Source organism: Aotus nancymaae, unplaced genomic scaffold (assembly GCF_030222135.1).
Source record: "Aotus nancymaae isolate 86718 unplaced genomic scaffold, 86718_ANA_hifiasm-v0.15.2.pri h1tg000010l, whole genome shotgun sequence".
NCBI classification, from domain to species: domain Eukaryota; kingdom Metazoa; phylum Chordata; class Mammalia; order Primates; family Aotidae; genus Aotus; species Aotus nancymaae.
This window is the reverse complement of record NW_026988421.1, coordinates 78,914,818-78,935,220: the sequence shown is the minus strand read 5'-3', so window position 1 is coordinate 78,935,220 and position 20,403 is coordinate 78,914,818. Positions and strand designations below refer to the sequence as shown.

General features: G+C 37.5%; 2 protein-coding genes across 10 annotated transcripts in view; one reads left to right on the top strand and one right to left on the bottom strand.

Moving 5' to 3' along the window:
* SHLD2 (shieldin complex subunit 2) overlaps positions 1 to 20,403 on the bottom strand; it is an 89,404-nt gene that overhangs the window by 18,699 nt on the left and 50,302 nt on the right. For all 7 annotated transcript variants that reach the window (XR_010341842.1, XR_002478825.2, XM_021672252.2 and 4 more), the window contains exons 3-5: positions 15,571 to 15,678; positions 2,131 to 2,325; positions 1,829 to 1,963 (exon numbers count right to left, since the gene is read on the bottom strand). Coding sequence is in view for 5 of the 7 variants with exons in the window: in XM_021672252.2 (XP_021527927.2) it covers positions 1,829 to 1,963; positions 2,131 to 2,325; positions 15,571 to 15,678 (438 nt within the window). In the remaining 2 variants the exon portion in view is untranslated. The remainder of the gene's footprint in view (positions 1 to 1,828; positions 1,964 to 2,130; positions 2,326 to 15,570; positions 15,679 to 20,403) is intronic.
* The window catches only part of LOC105731048 (small nuclear ribonucleoprotein Sm D2-like), a 32,520-nt gene continuing 13,633 nt past the window's right edge, over positions 1,517 to 20,403 (top strand). The window contains exons 1-2 of one of the 3 annotated variants that reach the window (XM_064374419.1): positions 1,517 to 1,569; positions 3,289 to 3,355. The gene's annotated coding sequence lies outside the window, so the exon portion shown is untranslated. Of the gene's footprint in view, positions 1,570 to 2,061; positions 3,356 to 20,403 lie in introns of those variants that run through there. The other 2 variants (XM_064374421.1, XM_064374420.1) reach the window with 2 other exon arrangements.

The window sequence follows — 20,403 nt, the reverse complement described above, 5'->3', positions numbered from 1 at the left end:
AAAATAATATTTATTATATGTTAATATATTTTGTATACATGAAGTTTTATAATCCACTTTTTTTTTTTTTAGATGAGACAGGGTCTTACTATGTTGCACAGGCTGGTCTTGAACTCTTGGGCTCAAGCAATCCACCCTCTTCAGCCTCCCAAAGTACTGGGCTAACAAGCACGAGTCACTGCACCTGGTCTATAATCTACTTTTTAAACTAAATAATATATTACATATATCTTTCTAAGCTAATGAATATACACACATTTTTGGCAGTGAATATCTTTTATGTATTCGCCCAGATCACAAATGATTCCCTTAACTGTTTTCCCATCTACTGAAATAAGCTCAAGCTCTCATATTTGTATTGTGTGACCCTGTCTTCCTGGTCACAGTTTTTTTAAACAAATTTACTCTGGGCAATCGATTCTCTTTGCTGGGAATTTGGAAATGGAGCTGGTCTCTTCAAAAATAAAATCAGGAAATAACCTTCAAAATTGGTATTTTTCTCTTAAAAAGATGGATGTGAGACATTGAATTAGACATTAAAACTTTAAAATGCATAAAAACATATAAAAAAAGAAAAGAAAAGAAAAATATAAAACCATCGGATCTCATTTAAAAAAAAAACTTTAAAACAATGGTTATAAATAAAGGTATGCTGGATGAATGAATGCACAAAGAACAACAACATCTTAATTCTTGGATTCATGTGTTTTCAATACTAACCTAAACACCATAGAATCACCCAGAGACAACTGTCATTTCTTTCCTATTAACCGAAAAACTATTAACTTTAAAAGAATATTCACATTACATGAAGCAATCTGCTTTGTTATGGCTCCACTATACCTGTGACCCACATTCTTGTGTAGCATGCACTAGACTCGTGTTCTAGGCTATGGTGCTCAATGATCATAGTCTATCATTGATACATGTTTGTCAGCTTGCTCAACCAAACAAACATCTGTCCCTGTTTGATCTTAACATAAAACTCGAAAGTTAGATTTATCTCAAATCCTAGTCATAGCTATTAATGATTAAGAGAGACAATGTGACAGATCCTACCACCAAATAATGATTTGGAAGGCAGAAGTTTGGAAAGAGACATTAACTCTTTCAGGTAAAAAACAGTAAGTAATATACTGAATCAATCTCTAAATTAATTTAGCAGGGAAAAATAACTCATAAGCCACAAATGAAACTGTCTTTGATTGTTATAACTAAAGGATCTCATGATAGCAAAGGGAAGATATTATACTATTTTAATGAAATATCAATTCCATTTAATTCGATATACCATAAATAATTTATGCTTTAAAGAAAAACATAATCATGGGTCATATTTTAATACTGAACATTCTAGGGATGGCTAAAAGTACATGCTTTTAAAACAACTATAATAGAAACATGAAACACAGTAATTTATTGAACAGTAATTGTGACTTGAAAGAGTTAACGTAACTCCTCTGAAATCTGCGTTATAATCAGAGAGTTTATTTATCGGAGTACTTTGGCTGAAAAAAATTGTAGAAGCTTCTCTAGAACTAAATGTCTAAAGAACATTATTTGGAGGAGGTAAGATCTTCACTAAAAAGGTAAAGTAGTGTATCTGGGAATAAATTTAAACCTTTATTTAACCACCATTAATTATTGAGGACTTATTCGATAACTGAATTGCTACAAGAGATACAAAATTTTAACAGAAGACATTTGCAGAAGAATATTCAATCATGATCACTTGTATTTCAAATGTTGTCTAGTCTCCATCTTGGGTTCATAAACATTAATCATTTACTGAAATATAAATAGGATAAATGCTTTTTGGTGTGTTTACCTTTTTTCCTTTGAAGTTGAGGGTACCAGGCTGCTCCAGGACCCCATAATACAAGCACATAATGTTGATCTTGGGCCTGTTCCACTGTTAACATAACTTTTTTCTGCTTCTGTCCTCTATAACTGTATACTGCCTCTGGAAAAGGAAAATGAGTATCTTAGTTGGCATTACTCTATCATATGTGATATCATACTTTAATAGCTGATGATACATATATAGTGATAACCAAATGGTACACTAAGATGGTCTTGTATCTTAATTTTTCCATAATCTACAATTAAGGAGGCAGTCAAAATGTTTACCTGTCAGTACAGTGAAATTAACAACTCTTAGTACTGCGTGGACTAATATGTCAGGCTGAAGGTGCTCCAACTCTACAAAGTCTATACTGATCACCCTCTGAGGCTGCCTTGGAGGAAGATCTCTGAGGTAGGAATGTTCTGAGGACACATATGCCAGTAAGTCTTGAAGTACAACAACACTAACTACACTGGAATCTAAGGAAGAAAAAACATACAGACAGACAAAAGATGACAACATTGTATTTTTCTTGACAAAATAACATTTTTTAGAACTGTATTTTATGTTGTAAAGTATGATTAGATATACAACATGGTTTTGTTTTCTCTAAAACATGTATAACAGCTAAGTCTTGAATCAGTTTAGATATAAAAATAAACTTGGTATTTTTAACCAATGGAAATGGAATTATTTACTATCCCTAAAAAACTTGTGCTGTTCCCTTACTTCTCTACTTTGTTAATAACATCATTTTTCTATCAATAAACCAAACACAAAATTTCTTTTTTCTTTTTTGACTCCACCACCCTGTAACAGCCAATCAGTTCCCCAAGACTTGGAGTCTGATTTGATCCTGCTTTCCTAACTATCCCAGCCTTTGCCATTCCTCCTCAAGCCCCTGGGGACTTCCCTTCTGAAACAAGCTCGGAGCCACCTCTCTCATTCTCTCCCTGATCGTGCCTTACTCTTTCCACAGCAAGGCCTCTGTCCCCACCAATTTCCAGCTGCAAGGCTGGAAATCTTTTCACCCTACCCAATACCATATAGAATGACGACCACTATAGACTCACAGTGCTGCTGCATTCCCTGAGCTCAGAACGCTTTTGAGCATGTGCTACATTGTAATATTTTTCAAGTGTTCAATTGGTTTTTTAATTCTTCAGTTATTATGTCTTTTAAATGTTTTTCTCTTTCCTGTCTCATATTTTTTCTCATTTTTTAAATTAAGATAAAGTTTATATACAATAAGATGCATGTATTTTCATGTACAGGTTGATGTGTTTTACTGATTAAATTTTAATTTTTCTGAAGGTAAGAGAAGTATGTTTGAGTACGTGATTGATTGCTGACCAAAATAAGATATTGGTAATAAACACTTAAGTACTTTTTAGAAAGCAGAGTCCATAAACTGACTTGTGATTCTTCTTTCCTTCCTTTAGACAGTAAAAGAAAAGGGATGCAACAGGAGAAACAAAACTGACTGTGTTTTAATAAGCTGCCTAATAGGTACTTAAGTTCATTATGATTTGTATTCTCTCTACTTTTGTATAGGCTTGAAGGCTTTTACAATGAAAGTTTTTAAAAGTAAATGCAGATTCGCTGGGCGCAGTGGCTCACGCCTGTAATTCCAGCACTTTGGGAGGCCAAGGTGGGAGGATTGCCTGAGATCAGGAGTTTGAGACCAGCCTGGTCAACATGATGAAACCCCATCTCTAATAAAAAATAAATAAATAAATAAATAAACAAACAAGTAATGCAGATGCTTACACACACATAAAATTCAAACTAAAGTTATAAAGAAAAAAATTAAAACCACACATAATACTACCAGACAGAATTCTTCTTTCACAGTATTACCAACAAATCTGGAATCAGAAAAGCTGTATTCAAATTCTAGTTTTGTCAATAATAAGCTCTGTGAAATTGTACATAACTTCTCTGGGCTTCATTTTTCATGAACAAATTAGAGTTTTGGGTCAAAAAAGATCTCTTTTATCAAATTACATATTTGTCCCTGATTCATAAAAATTTACATGGAAACCTCTGGTTATTTAGATTCCAAAAACAGTCTATCTCCTGGAAACACTGTGTTAATCTTTGACTTATATATTTAATAATATTCAAGATAAATTTATATTCCTGTCACATTATCAGAACTAGGTTTGTAAAACATGTAACACCTCACTATAAAGAGGAAAGAACAGAAGTATTTTCAACTTTTACTTTGGATTCGGGGGTCTGTTACCTGGGTATATTGTGTGATACTGAACTTTGGGGTACAAATGATCCTGTCACCTAGGTACCGAGCAGAGTAACCAACAGGTAGTTTTTCAACCCTTGCCCCCCTCCCTCTGATAGTCCCCTGTGTGTACCGCTGCCACCTCAATGTCCACAATTAGCCAATGTTTAGCTCCCACTTATAATTGAGAATACATGTTATTTGGTTTCCTATTCCTCTCTCAATTCACTTAGGATAAATGCCTCCAGCTGCTTCCATGTCGGTGCAAATATTTTTGTTTGTTTTTTGAAACAAGATGTCACTCTGTTGCCCAGGCTGGAATGCAATAGTGTGATCTCAGCTCACTATAAACTCCACCTCTCAGGTTCAGGTGATTCTCTCACTTCAGCCTCCCAAATAGCTTGGACCACAGGTGTGTACCACCACGCCTGGCTTTTTTTTTTTTTGTAGAGACAGCGTTTTGCTACATTGTCCAGGCTGGTCTTAAACTCCTGGACTCAAGTGATCTGCCTGCCTCAGCCTGTCAAAGTGCTGAAATTACAGGCATGAGCCACCGCACCTGGCATGATTTCATTCTTTGTTTATGGCTGCGTAGAATTCCATGGTGTATATGTACCACATTTTCTTTATTCAATCCTCCATTGATGGCTACCTAGGTTGACTCCACAACTTTGCTATTGTGAAAGTGCTACAGTGCATACCCCTTTTTGGTAGAACAATCTATTTTCTTTTGGATATATACCCAGTAATGGGATTGCTGGGTTAAATGATAGTTCAGTTTTAAGTTCTTTGAGAAATCTCCAAACTGCTTTCAACAATGGCTGAACTAATTTACATTCCCACCAACAGTATATGAGTATTTCCTTTTCTACACAGCCTACCAACATCTGTTGTTTTTTTGACTCTTTAATGATAGTTATTTCGGGGCTGGGAACGGTGGCTCACGTCTGTAATTCCAGCAATATGGGAGGCTAAGGTGAGAGGATTGCTTGAGCTCAGGAGTTCAAGACCAGCTTGGGCAACATGACAAAATCCCGCCTCTACCAAAAATACAAAAATTAGCTGGGTGTGGTGGCATGCGCCTATAGTCTCAGCTACTCAGGAGGCTGAGGTGGAAAAATCTCTTGAGCCTAGGAGATCGAGGCTACAGTGAGCCATGATTAGGCCACTGCACTCCAGCCTGGGTAACAGAGTGAGATCCTGTTTTTAAAAAATAAATTTAAAAAATATATAATTAGGGCCGGGCGCGGTGGCTCACGCCTGTAATCCCAGCACTTTGGGAGGCTGAGACGGGTGGATCACGAGGTCAAGAGATCGAGACCATCCTGGTCAACATGGTGAAACCCCGTCTCTACTAAAAATACAAAAAATTAGCTGGGCATGGTGGCACGTGCCTGTAATCCCAGCTACTCAGGAGGCTGAGGCAGGAGAACTGCCTGAACCCAGGAGGCGGAGGTTGTGGTGAGCCGAGATCGTGCCATGGCACTCCAGCCTGGGTGACGAGAGCGAAACTCCGTCTCAAAATATATATATATATATATAAAATTAGGTCACACTTTTCAATTTTTGGTTTTGCTGCAATTGCTCTTGAGGGCTTAGTCATAATTCTTTCCCAGAGGTCTTTTCCAAAAACACAATATATTGATCAGAATTAAGAATGCTCTCATGAGTTGTAACCACTTACAAAATCAAAACCAAATTGGTAAACTCAGTAACCAAATGGTTTACTCTTTCAGAATAAAAACGACTGCAATATTCTCAAAATGTTCACTGGTAGCCATTTTCCTAAATCAATAAAAAACTTTAGAATACACTTTAGCTACTAACCTATGACAAATAAAGCATCATAAATTTCTGTGTATGTGTAAAAACAAAGATTTTGAAGTAACTTCTAAGATTATCTAATTGGTTCAAGATTTTTCACATCATTCTACAAAAACCTGAAACTCTCTAGGGGATTCATGGAATATTCTCCATCCAGAATTTTGTCATAAAAATTTTATGAAATTACTGAACTATTACCTGAATCCAGATCAGCCTTAAAACCAGGTATCTACATTTCCCAAATCTCTCGCAAAGCATTTGCATATCATGTTATTTTCATTATTTCAAAACGTTCCTTCCCCTTCTATTATATCAACATATATAAAATATGGTGAATTTTGCTTAGAAGCCACTTAGGTATCTCTCTCTCTCTCTCTCTCTCTCTCTCTCTCTCTCTCACACACACACACACACACACACACACACACACACTTTCTCTCTCTCTCTCTAAGAGGTGACACCTTCAAAGATTCAAAGCAGAATATTAAACTTGTATCTTTTACATAAATCTCAAAATTAAAAAGTTAACTGACTTCAACTGGCCAAAACCACACCATCTTAGTTACTATAGGTTCATACTAAGTCCTGATAGCTGATAGGGCAAATTATTCTTCCCAGTTTCTCTTCTTAAAATGCCCTGGCTGTTTTTGACCACTTACTCTTCTACAGAAATATCATATAATCTTATCAAATTAGATGAAAATCTTAATGGTCTTGAACTCTTTGTCTCAAGAGATTCTTCTGCCTTGATCTCCCGAAGTGCTGGGATTACAGGCATGAGCCACTGCATCCTGGAAATCTTATGAGGATTTTTATTGAACCTGCACTGAAGTTACAAATCAACTTAAAAAGAATTGAAATCTTCACAACATTAAATCTTCCAATCAATTAATAAGGCATATGTTTATTTCATTCTTCGTTAGTTTTTCTTCATTTAAAAATTTTTCCTTTCCTGCTACAGGAACAGTGGGAGAAAAAGAAAAAAAAAATGTTTCCTTTTTTAGGTCTTTCACATACTTTGTTACACTTATTACTATTAGTACAAAATAACATTATTGTCAATGACACCTTCCTTTGTTATTGTTAGTTGCTCTACTCTAGAAATGTGATTGACTTTTATATATTAATCTCATATCTAGCAACTATGCTAAACTTTCCTATTATTTCTAATAATTTGCTTGTAGTTTTTAGAGTAAAAAAGGTATGTAAACCATCTATAACAATGACAGTTTTATTTCTACCTTTCCAATATTTACATATCTAATTTCTTTTACGTGTTTTATTGCACTAGTTAATAACTCTGATACAGAGTTGAAGAAAAGTAGTAATAGCAGTATCTTAGTTATATTCCTGAATTTTAAAAGAAATGCTTCTAATATTTTTCCAATTAGGATAATTGTTCTGGGTTTTCTAAAGACATTCTTTATGAAGCTAAGGAAAATTTTATTCTATTCCTAATGAATAGCTGTTGAATTTTACCAAAAGCTTTATTTGTACCTATCAAGATGATTGAATATCACTTTTAAAAATTGTTTTTAATTAATGTAAGACTTACAAAAAAAGTTGTAAAAATAGTACAGAGTTCCCTTATATTCCTCATTATATCCATTAATGTGAGCATCTCACATATTATAAATTATCTTAAACAGGAACTAACATTAATTAAATATTGTTAATTAAAATACAGATGTTATTTAATTTTACCAATTTTCCTATTAATATCCTTTCTCTATGTAGGATCTCATCCAAGATCCCACCTCACATTTAGTTCTTATCTCTCTTTGGTCTCCTCTAGCCTCTAAGAGTTTCTCAGTCTTTTCTTTTTCATTACCTTGACACTTATGAAGAAGCCTGATCAATTATTTAGTAGAACATCCTTCCCTTTCAGTTTCTCCAGTGTTTTATGATTGGAATAAAGTTATGCATTTCTGGCAATTCCATAAAAAATATGGTGTGTCCTTCTCAATGGATAATATCAAGGAATTTATGATACCCATACATCTTATTACTGGTGATACTTATCCTGATCACTCAGTTAAGTTGGTGTCTGAAGAGTTTCTTTCCTATAAATTTATTATTTTCCCTCTAGTAAGCAGGTATCTTGGGGAGATACTTTGAGACTATGCAATGCTATCTCTCCTCAAACTTTCAACTACTAATTTTAGCATCTATCAAAGGATCCTTGTCTGTGCAGATTTATTATTGTGATATCTGCCTAATGGTAATTCTCTATTTTTGTGATTTGTTTTGTTCTGTGTTTTTCTTGAGACAGAGTCTCACTCTGTTGCCCAGGCTGAAGTTCATGGCTCACTGCAGCCTCAACCTCTTGGAATCAATCAATCCTCTCATCTCAGCCTCCAAGTAGCTGGGACTAGAGGCATGCACCTCCAAACCCAGTTAATTCTTGTAGTTTAATTTATAGAGACAGGGTTTTGCCATGTTGCCCAGGCTGGTCTCAAACTCCTGGGCTCAAGCATCCACCTACCTCAGCCTCCCAACGTGCTGGGATTATAGGCATGAACCACTGAGCATGGCCAGTAATTCTCTATTTGTTTTCTTTTCTCTCAGATGTATTAATTGGAATTCCACTGGAAGGAAGAGCTCTCCCTTCCCCTCTAGTTAGTTAATGAAATAAATATATATTTCTATCAGTAAGGATTTGTAAATATTTTATTCTCTAGGTGTTAATCCAATACTATCATTATTTTCTTACTCAAATTGCATCAGCTTTAGCCAGTAGGTGCTCCTTCAGGTTGGCTCTTGCATTATTTCAACGTGTCTTATCTGGCACCACCAGACTTCCAGGCTCATCCTGAATTTGCCCTGACCCAGTCCGGTAATGAACTACTTTTAGCAGAGCTGGTTCCTTTCATTAGAGAATAACATTGGCCAGGCACAATGGCTCACACCTGTAATCCCAGCTCTTTGGGAGGCCAAGATGGGTGGACTGCTGAAGCCCAAGTAGTTCGAGACCAGCCTAAGCAACATGGCAAAACCCAGTCTCTACAAGAAATACCAAAATTAGCCAGGCGTGGTAGTGCACACCTGTGGTACATTTACTTGGAAGGCTGAGGTGGGCGGCTGGTTTGAGCCCAGGAGCCAGAAGTTAGAGTGAGCCGAGATAGCACCACTGTACTCTAGCCTGGGCAACAGAGCCAGACCCTGTCTCAAAAAAAAAAAAAAAAAAAAAAGAGAGAGAGAGAGAGAGAAAATGTTTACAGACCAATATCTGGGCACCAGGTATGCTCATTGTTACTGGAGAGTCACTGCATCTGTGCTTGCTCAGTGAACAGACCTAGGAGATGTATGTATTTGTACTAGCCCTCCCATATATACATGCCTATATTTCTGTATCCATTTATCTTTATTAAAAATCCTCAGTTTACAACAATACCTCTGGTTCCTTTTAACCTTCCCTTATTTATAATTTCTTTCTCCAACAATGAGAAATCCAACTCTCACTATCTACAATCTATGTACTCATTTGTTCATTCTAGGTTATTGCTAAGCCATTCCCCTTTGAGAAACGTATTTCTAACTAGATTGCAGCACTTGTGTACAGTTCTTTTTTTTTTTTTTCTGAGACGGAGTTTCACTCATTGCTCAGGCTAGAGTGCTGTGGTGCAATCTCAGCTCACCGCAACCTCTGCCTCCCAGGTTCAAGCAAGTCTCCTACCTCAGCCTCCAGAGTAGCTGGGACTACAGGCATGTGCCGTCACACTTGGCTAGTTTTGTATTTTTAGTAGAGGCGGGGTTTCTCCATGTTGGTCAGGCTGGTCTCAAACTCCCAACCTCAAGTGATCCACCCGCCTCCGCCTCCCAAAGTGCTGGGATTACAGGTGTGAGCCACCACATAGTCCTTTCTGTCCTTAGACTTAGAGAATCCAGTCAATATACTCTTTTCCAGTTACTTAGGTTTGTTTTTTTCTTCCCCACTCCCTTCTGTGTAGTTATTTTATTCATTTGTAACAATATTAGGTTCATTTGTTAGTGTTCGTATTCTATTTTGGGTTCTGCCTCCCCCACATTCTAGTTGGTTCTACCATTACTATGGTTCTGTGAGTCAGAACTACACAAAAAAGATAAACTCAGAGAAATGTCACTTCCTCCTGACCCCAGCTTTCCTGCTCCCATTCCCCACTTTCTTCCACCCCTCTCCTACCTGCCCCCCGTAGGCAACCAATCTCTCTAGTTTCTGGTTTATCCTTCCTGCATTTTCTTTCCACAAATAAAAAGAGGTATTTTCTTATTCCTCCATTCCTTCTTACAGGAAAGACAGCATACTATATACACTTTTCAGGGGTTTATGTTTTTCACATAACATCATGTCCTGGGAATCGTTCCATATCAGTTCATAGAGATTTTTTTCATTCTTTTTGTACTGCTGCATAGTACAAACTGTTCTACTATGTGAATGTACCATAATTTAGTAAATCATTCTCCTATATATTTTGCAATTACAAACAATACTGCAATGAATAACCCTGTGATATGTATTTTCACAGTGTTGGAGGTGTAGCTTCAAGGTAGAGTCCTAGAAGCGGGATCGCTAGGTTGAAAGCTAAGTACATATGTAATTTTGTTAGATAGTGTCAAATATCCTTTTGAAGGGTTGTAGCAATTTGTATTCCTACAACCAATGTGTAAGAGGACATATTACCTCACAGTTTCACTAAAGGAATGAATGTGTTGTCTTTTTTAAAAATTTTTCCAATCTGAAAGGTGAGAAATGATATCTTCATGTAGTTTTAATTTGAATTTCTCTAATTATGCTTTATTTGATAGCCATTTTATATCTTTTTTTGAAAACTAACTGTTCATATCTTTTTCACATTTTCCCTTTTGCCAGGCTAGAGTGTAGTAGCATGAACACAGCTCACTGCAGCCTCAACCTCCTGGGCTCAAGCAATCCTCCTGCCTCAGCCTCCTTTGTAGCTGGGACCATAGGCATGTATCACCACACCTTGCTAATTTTTTGACTTTTTGTAGAGACAGGGTCTCACTATGTTGCCCAGGCTGGCCTCAAACTTCTGAGCTCAAGTGATTGTCCCACCTCAACCTTCCAAAATGCTAGAATTACAGCTGTAAGCTACCACACCTGGCCTTTGACACTCAATGTTTAAAAGTTCTTTATATATTAGGGATATTAGCCTTTTGTTATATGTTACAAATATTTTCTCCAAAGTTTGTCAGTCGTCTTTTGACTTTGCTTATGGTGTTTTGGGTTACATAAAATTCATTTTTCTGTAGTAAAATTTATCAGTCTTGTCTTCTAATGCCTCTGGATTCTGAGTAATATTAAGAAAAAGCCTTTCCCTACACTGAGATTACAAAGGATTCAGTCAGGTTTCCTTCTTGCTGTTGCATGGTTTTATTTTTTACATTTAGATTCTTAATCCATACGGTGTTTATTTTTGTTTGCTGTGAGATATGTGTCCAATTTTCCCTTTTTTCCAAATGGCTACCCAGTTGTTTCAGCACCATTTATTAAGAGGTGAGCCTTTCTCTCACTGATTTCAGATACTACCTTTGTCATACATTAAACTGCTACATGTATGTGAGTCTAATTCTAATCTTCTTATTCTATTCCACAGGTCTACTTGTATATTCACGCATCAGTACTTCACTGTTTTAATTACAGAGGCTTGATAGTATGTTTTAATGTCTGGTAAAGCTAGTTCCCCTCCTCTGTAGTTCTCCTTTGTCAGTCTTTTCCCAGCTATTCTTGCACGTCTGTTTTCCCATATGAGCTTTAGTGTCAACTTTTATATGCCATAACATAGCTTGTTGATATTTTTATTGGAACTGCATTGAATTTACCTATTAACTCAGGGAGAAATGACATCATTATAATGTTGAGTCACCCTATCCAAGATCAGGGGATGTCTTTCCATTTATTCACGTCTTCATTTCTTTCTGGAGTGTTTAAATTTTTTCCTCATACAGGTTTTGCACATTTCTTGTTAACTTTATTTTGAAATATCTTCTTTATTATTATTGTAAATGAGTTTTTCACTATCATTATGCCCTCCGTTTATTATTTGTGCATATTGTCTAACTTGGTTTTTTTTTTTTTTTTTTTTTTTTTTGAGACAGGGCCTTGCTCTGTTGCCCAGGCTAGAGTACAGTGGTGAAATCACAGCTCACTGCAACCTCATCCCCCAGCCTGGGCTCAAGCAGTCCTTTTACCTCAGCCTCCCAAACAGCTGGGACCACAGATGTGTGCCACCACATCCAGCTCTTTTTTTTTTTTTTTTTTTTTTTGGTAGCCCAAGCTGGTCTTGAATTCCTGGGCTCAAGCTGTCCACCCACTTGCATCTCCCAAAGTGCTGGAATTACAGACATGAGACATTGCACTCAGCCTAATGATATTTTTTAACATTAATTTTGCATCCTGTTATATCACTGAATTCTCTTATTATTTAAATTTGTTTTAACTTTGATTCCCTGCAGTTTTCAGGTACGTTATCAGAGCATTTGTAAATAGAGATAATTTTCATTATTCTTTATCCATTCAGATGACTCTTCTTTTTTTTTTTCTTTTTGAGACAAAATCTTGCTCTGTCACTCAGGCTGCAGTGCAGTGCAGCAGTGCTGACTGCAACCTCCGCCTCCCAGGTTCAAGTGATTCTCATGCCTCAGCCTCCTGAGAAGCTGGAACCACAGGCATGCACCACTACACCTGGCTAATTTTTTGTCTTTTTAGTAGAAAGAGGGTTTTGCTATGTTGGCCAGGCTGGTCTCGAACTCCTGGATTCAAGTGATCTGCCCACCTTGGCCTCCCAAAGTGCTGGGATTACAGGTGTGAGCCACTGCACCAGGCCAGATGTTTTTTCTTGTCTAAGTGCATTGGCTGATAACTCTAGTATAAGATGAATAGTTGCAGAGATAGTGGACATCCTTATCTTTTTCCTGATTTTAATGATAATGCCTCTAATGCTTTTCTATTAAATAAGACACTGGCATTAAAACTACATATATCTATTTTATTGATATAGTATTAATCATATTATAATTATAATGTTGTACTGATTCTATATTTATTTAAGAAAAAAAATTTTGAGACAAGGTCTGACTCCCATCACCCAGGCTAAAGTGCAGTGGTGCAATCATGGCTCACTGCAGCCTTAACTTTCTAGGTTCAGGTGATTTTCCAACTTAAGCCTCCCCAGTAGCTGGAACTACAGGTGTACACCACTACACCTGGCTAATTTTTCCATATTTTTAATAGGGACAAGGTTTCACCATATTGTCCAGGCTGGTCTTGAACTCCTGGGCCCAAGTAATCCTCCCACTTCAGCCACCCAGAGTGCTGGGATTACAGGTGTGAGCCACCATGCCCAGTTGATACTATATTTATTGATACTGAAAGGGAAAGTATTCTAGTATGTTACTAGTTAACAGTATTAAACAAATGTTAATTTACTGTTGTCGATATTGTACTAAAGCGGTGTAAGATCTTACCACTGGGAGAAGCTGGATGAAGAGTTCATGGTACTTTATGTATTATTTTTGCAATCCCCTGTGATTCTATAATTTTACAGATAATATTTCAAATTTAAAAGTTTTTTAAATAATAAATATTATCTATATGCTATTAATTCTAAAATTTGCATCTTAATTTTAAACCTGTCTTCTGAGTACTGAACTTTGTTTCCAGTTCTTATATGACATCTCCACTTGAATATCTATCTCAAAGATACCTAAAACTTAACATGCCTGAATCATAGCTCTTAATTTTCCTCATAAACCAGTTCCCTCTCAGTCTTTCCCAATAAAAGCTACCTAGTTACTTAAACCAGTAATCCAGTAGCAGTAGACTGTCCCTCTTCCCTCATCCCCAGACCCACATCATCAGAAAATCCTACTAATTCTATTTACAAATAATATCTCCACTCTTTAGCTCCACTGGCCTCCCATCATCTCTCAACTTCAGCTATTGTAACAACTTCCTCTGATTTTACTACATGATCAACCCTTCTCAACTAGAACCATGGCATTCTGTATCTCAGCCCTTTGTTAGTTTCCTTCATAGCACTTCTTGTCACCTGCAAATATTTTACTTTTATGTTTGTTTCGTTCATTTGTTTGGTCTGTCTTCCACATAAGAATGTAAACTCCATGAGGACAGGCATCATTATAACCCCAGTGTACAGTAAGCACAGTAAATGAAACAATGCCAACACATAATAAATGCATATTGGATAGATGAAGAATTCTATTTTAGTTGTCTATGAAATATGTCAGAGTTGATTTTCTGCTGATGGGCCACCCTAGTGTATAGTGAAACCTTGCCCATTCCAAACACAATTCTTGTTATTCTAATCGTTGCTCTTCCCTTCTACTTACTCTGCCTTTTTTTAAGAATACAAAGGTTGGAGATCCATGCTCTAGCTTCCATATACATGCTATAACTTTCCTATTTTTCCATTTATCTTCTTGTAAAATCAGTATATTTCCCTAGCTTTTTTCTTGTATGATATTTCAGAATTTTATCAAATATATTTTGCTAGCTTATTTCTTCTCCCTCTAATCTTACTATGTTATCACTACATTACATGCAGGTTCAACACCTTATATTCATTTCCTCACTTAATCTTCACAACTACCCTATGAGGTATGTATGTATTTTCATCTCCATTTCACAGGCAAGGAGACAGAGGTATAATCAAGTGAAACAACTTGCCTAAAGACAAAGACTGGCAGTAAGAGAGCTAGGATTTAAATCCTAGCTAATTCCAGGGACCATAACCACAGGTTTATACTGTTTCCCTTACTTTGTTTTCTTTTTTATTTCCTAGAGGAGAAGATAGACGCTAGTTTATTCATTAAACAGTTTCCTTTAAAGGAAATAAAGCTGGATGTTAAAGAAGGAAGGCAGTTTTTCTTAGCGGTGGTAGGTAGAAGAATAAGGATTCAAACCACAGCTGTCTGAATGTGAGACCAATACATTATTTCCTCAAGGATTCTTTTTTTTTTTTTTTTTGAGACGGAGTTTCGCTCTTGATACCCAGGCTGGAGCGCAATGGCGCGATCTCGGCTCACCGCAATCTCCGCCTCCTGGGTTCAGGCAATTCTCCTGCCTCAGCCTCCTGAGTAGCTGGGATTACAGGCACGCGCCACCGTGCCCAGCTAATTTTTTGTATTAGTAGAGACGGGGTTTCACCATGTTGACCAGGATGGTCTCGATCTCTTGACCTCGTGATCCACCCGCCTCGGCCTCCCAAAGTGCTGGGTCCTCAAGGATTCTTAATCAGAAGCTCAGAAGTTCCACAGAAGAACTTCAGAGGTCCATGGAATGCTTTAGAATTATAAGCAAAATTTTGTGCCTATCTACCTAAGTCCATTTTTCTGAAGAAATGGTCTATAGATTCTCAAAGAGGTCTTTGACTCCCTAAAAGGTGAAGAACCACTGCTGTATTGACTGCCTACGAAAATGAAACATGAGACCCAATACTTCCTAAAATAAATGTGATTTACAATATACAAAATAGAAATTTCTTAAAATTATATTTTTACTCTTACTAACAAAAAGAAACCAATACACTATAACCGTTTAGAAAACATTTTGTAAAAGAACCCTTTTAACCCTAATCTTTCCTAGTATGTTTATATAGTTTAAACACTAATAAATTATTTCATTCAAAATGTGTCTTACATTCTTCAGGCTGAATAGATGAATAACTCCCAAGATTTAATAACTGACTGGTAAATGTTGATTGTAGTACTGTCTCACCAAGCCATTGGTCCTCACGAATAACAACATCTAGAGAGAGAAAAAACATTCTGATCATGCCATAAATTCCTTCACAATGTAGTTACTTTACCAATCATAGCAAAATATTATGCATACATACCGCCCATATACCAGGCTACTAGAGAACAAATAAGTTAAATTACCTGCCTAAGGGCACAAAATGACAAAACAGCAAATCTAAAATCTAAATCTAGGTAAAATAACAAAATTGCTTCTGTATATTCAAATAATATCAGTATGGAAGCACACTGCTCTATAAAAAAAGGTTTAATCGCTTTTGTTTACATAAGACAAATGTTTTCATATATATTTCTGATAAATTAAAAACAACTTTTTTAGGATCAGAAAGCAAAGTAGTGGTTCCAAAACAGTAGTGCCTAGGAGAGTAATAATATTCAGTATGCATTGGTTCCCTTCTACCATAAATATATCTAAATATAAGGCATCTTAACACACTTGATTATTTTTCCCTAACTAGCATGATAATTACCTTCTACAGAAGTTAAAAGTGAAAGACTTTGGAGGTAGGGAACATTTTCCAATTGGAAAGAGAGAGCTGTGTATCTAAGACAGAATAGAATCATGTAGAACTAAGCATACCAACAGGTAGAAACAATTGTAGGTAGAGCAAAACTTGTGAGCTGTAAAGAGAAAGGGGGGAAGGGAGCTATCTCCAAGGCAGGATATAATCAGTATACAGTGTCAGAGCATAAACATGAATTAACAATAGCAAAATAATTTAGAGATAATGGGAAAGAAAAACAAGGATGCATCAATTCCAAGTGACTATTTCCAGATTTAGATTCCAGACCCTTTCCTCGGCTTTTTGGCCTTTTATCTACAACTGTCTAATGGAAATTCCCACCTGGATATTCTATTAGCTCCCCAAACTCAGTAATGTCCAAACCTGCTTTTCCTTTCATAATGCCCATCTCATCTATTGATACTATACTGCTAATCAAGTAAACTAAAATCTGAAGTCATCTCTCCTCTCCCTTCCCACTCTTTTCCACCAGCCCCGACCTGCCCCTCTGCCTCTTTAATGTGCCCATCCCCTGCCACTACTACTGTTTACATCACACATTCCTTTCCTTCCCAACAGGTGTTTGTCTCCCTGGCAACCCATGTCCTACAATGCTAATGAGTGATGTATCAGAGCATTAATAAGTTCAGGCAAGTGATATATTAGAGCATCAATGAGTTCAGGTGACTTGCTAAAAAACAGTGGCTCCCCACTGCCTACCCAGGAAGAGCTAGTACAGCATTCAAGACTTTTCATGATCCAACATTCAGGATGCATGCTCTTCAGAAAAAAGGAACAGATGAGAAATTTCAAGGAAAGCGTTCTGAAAGCTAGGACTGTGAAGCCTATGTTGGATTAGTGACACGTTAATCACTAGTGGTACATGCAGAGGATGAGTAGCCTGCCCTGGCCTCCTGGCTCCCTCCTGCCCTCTCACTGACATGCCCCAGCTCCTAGTTCTTTTTCTGTTTGTCCTTTAAATGTTGTTTTTTCACAATGTTAACCAGCTCGCCTCCCTGTCTTCTTCTAATTCTTCTAATTATCTAGTCTTCCTTAGATAATCCTTATTTTTGGCATCTCTTCATTCTATTGCTAAAAGTGTAATAGCAAACTGTCTACTGTGTTGGTAAACTAAACAAGATCTGGAATACATCTGTTACTTAGAATTTTTCAGTTTGGGCTGGGCACAGTGGCTCACGTCTGTAATCCTAGCACTATGGGAGGCTGAGGTCCATGGATTACAGCGTTGGGAGTTCAAGACCAGCCTGGCCAACATGGTGAAACCCCGTCTCTACTAAAAATAAAAAAATTAGCCAGGGGTGGTGGCGGGCGCCTGTAGTCCCAGCTACTTGGGAGGCTGAGGCAGGAGAATCTCTTGAACCTGAGAGGCAGAGGTTGCAGTAAGCTAAGATGGCACCACTGCACTCCAGCCTGGGCAACAGAGTGAGACTGTCTCACAAAAAAAAATCCAAAAAAACAATTTTTCTGTTTTGGGACATATATAAATAGGTAGTATGAACTATCCAAGCTATCCAAAGTAAGTTCATGCTTTATTAGGCCAACAGAAGAGTGTAGATTTTTTTTTCCCCAACATTTCCATCTGTTCCACACAAAAGAAACTTATTCAGAAATCAGTAAACTAGATCATTTTTTTTCTTTTCTTTTCTTTTAATTATACTTTAAGTTCTGGGGTACATGTGTAGATCTTGCAGGATTGTTACATAGGTATGCACATGCCATGGTGGTTTGCTGCCTCCATCCCCCCATCATCTACATTAGGTATTTCTCCTAATGTTATCCCTCCCCAATCTCCCCATACCCTGCTATCCCTCCCCTAGCCCCCATCCCTCAACAGACGTGTGTGATGTTCCCCTCCCTGTGTCCATGTGTTCTCATTGTTAAATACCCACTTATGAGTGAGAGCATGCAGTGTTTGGTTTTCTGTTCTTGTGTCAATTTGCTGAGAATGATGGTTTCCAGATTCATCCATGTCCCTGCAAAGGACATGAACTCATCCTTTTTTATGGATACAAAGTATTCCATAGTACATATGTGCCACAGTTTCTTTGTCCAGTCTATCTTTGATGGGCATTTGGGTGGGTTCTAAGTCTTTGCTATTGTAAACAGTACCGCAATGAACATACGTGTGCATGTGTCTTTTTTTTTTTTTTTTTTGAGACAGAGTTTTGCTCGTTACCTAGGCTGGAGTGCAATGGCGCAATCTCGGCTCACCGCAACCTCCGCCTCCTGGGTTCAAGCAATTCTCCTGCCTCAGCCTACGGAGTAGTTGGGACTACAGGCATGTGCCACCATGCCCAGCTAATTTTGTATTTTTAGTAGAGACGGGGTTTCACCATGTTAACCAGGATGGTCTCGATCTCTTGACCTCATGATCCACCCACCCCGGCCTCCCAAAGTGCTGGGATTATAGGCCTGAGCCACTGCGCCCAGCCCTCATGTGTCTTTATAACAGACTGATTTATAATCCTTTGAGTATATAATCCCAGTAATGGGATTGCTGAATCAAAAGGAATTTCTATTTCCAGTTCCTTGAGGAATCACCACACTGTCTTCCACAATGGTTGAACTAATTTACACTCCCAACAGTGTAAAAGTGTTCCTATTTCTCCACATCCTCTCCAGCATATTGTTTCCAGATTTTTTAATGATCGCCATTCTAACTGGTGTGAGATGGTATCTCAATGTGGTTTTGATTTGCATTTTTCTAATGACCAGTGATAATGACCATTTTTTCATGTTTGTTGGCTGCATAAATAAGAAAAAAAAATCTGATTTTTACAAAAGATGTTCATAGAAATCATCTAAATGTCTTCTAATAGGAAACTGGTTAAGTAAATTGCATGAAAGCCACCTGATAGAATGTTACCTAGTTGTTAAAAATTGTAGAGATATTAGGAAAAAATACAGAGATTGCAGAGTTGAGTTTCCATCTACCTGGGAAAAAGGAAAAGGCCCCTGAGAGGCCCCTGGTAACAGTAATTACCTCAGTAAAAATGACCGTGGTCTAGGGTCCAGCCCTCTTTTACAGTCCGGTAAACTTAATTTTGTCAACACACGAAAACTAGATTTCAGCTTTGCAGCATAAGCTCAAACTAAATCAGTTAATGAGACAAATTAAAGAAAAAAGACACTTTTTTCATTTATAATGAATCATGAATTGCCCAAAATAAACAAACAAAAAAGAACATTTCAGCCTGTTCTCACACTGTGGGCAGTTCTACAACCAGAAAGCCAAATCACAAGCAAAGAGGTATTCAGCAAGCACTGAATCAGAACAGAGGGAGTTAGGTGAATTGAACCTCCAATAATATAATCACATATAAATAATAATAGCTAATACTGCCAGTGGGATGCGAATATGCTAAGCCTGTTCATTACAATCTTGTGTTTGCCTCTTTATAAAAGATTGTACTTGACGATCCTACAGGAACACAAAGGTACATTAGCCAAAGTTCTCATTCCTCTTGTAAACTATTTGGTAGGACTATCAATATTGCTTTGAAGTTTTCTTTTTCTAAGCTTCTAAAACTAATTTATACCTCCTCTCTATCACATTCTTTCTTCAGATATTTTATTACGCTTAATCAACTTTCTCCTGGCTCTAATACACTGTGTGTCAATTTTAAATCAACAAAGAACATGTAACACAATGTTAGATTTCTTATGTTAGGTGAAAACATATTCTGGTCAGGCATGGTGGTTCATGCCTGTGATCCCAGCACTTTGGGAGGCCGAGGCAGGTGGATCACCTGACGTCAGGAATTCAAGACCAGCCTGGCCAACATGGTGAAACCCCGTCTCTACTAAAAATACAAAAATTAGCCAGGTGTGGCAGCGTGCACCTGTAATCTCAGCTACTCAGGAGGCTGAGGCAGGAAAATCAGGAGGCGGAGGTTGCAGTGAGCTGAGACTGTGCCACTGCACTCCAGCCTAGTCAACAGAGCAACGCTCTGCCCCCCCAAAAAAAAAAAAAAATTAAATTAAATTAAATATTCTGAGTGCAGTGGCATGCATGCCTACAGTCCTGGCTACCGGGGAGACTGAGGCAGGAGGCTCACTTGAACCCAGGAGTTCAGAGCTGTAGCTGATCAGGTGTCTGCACTAAGCTTGGCACCAATATAATGACATCCTGGGAGTGGAGGACCACAGGTTCCCTAAGGAGGAGTGAAATGGCCCAGGCTGGAAACAGG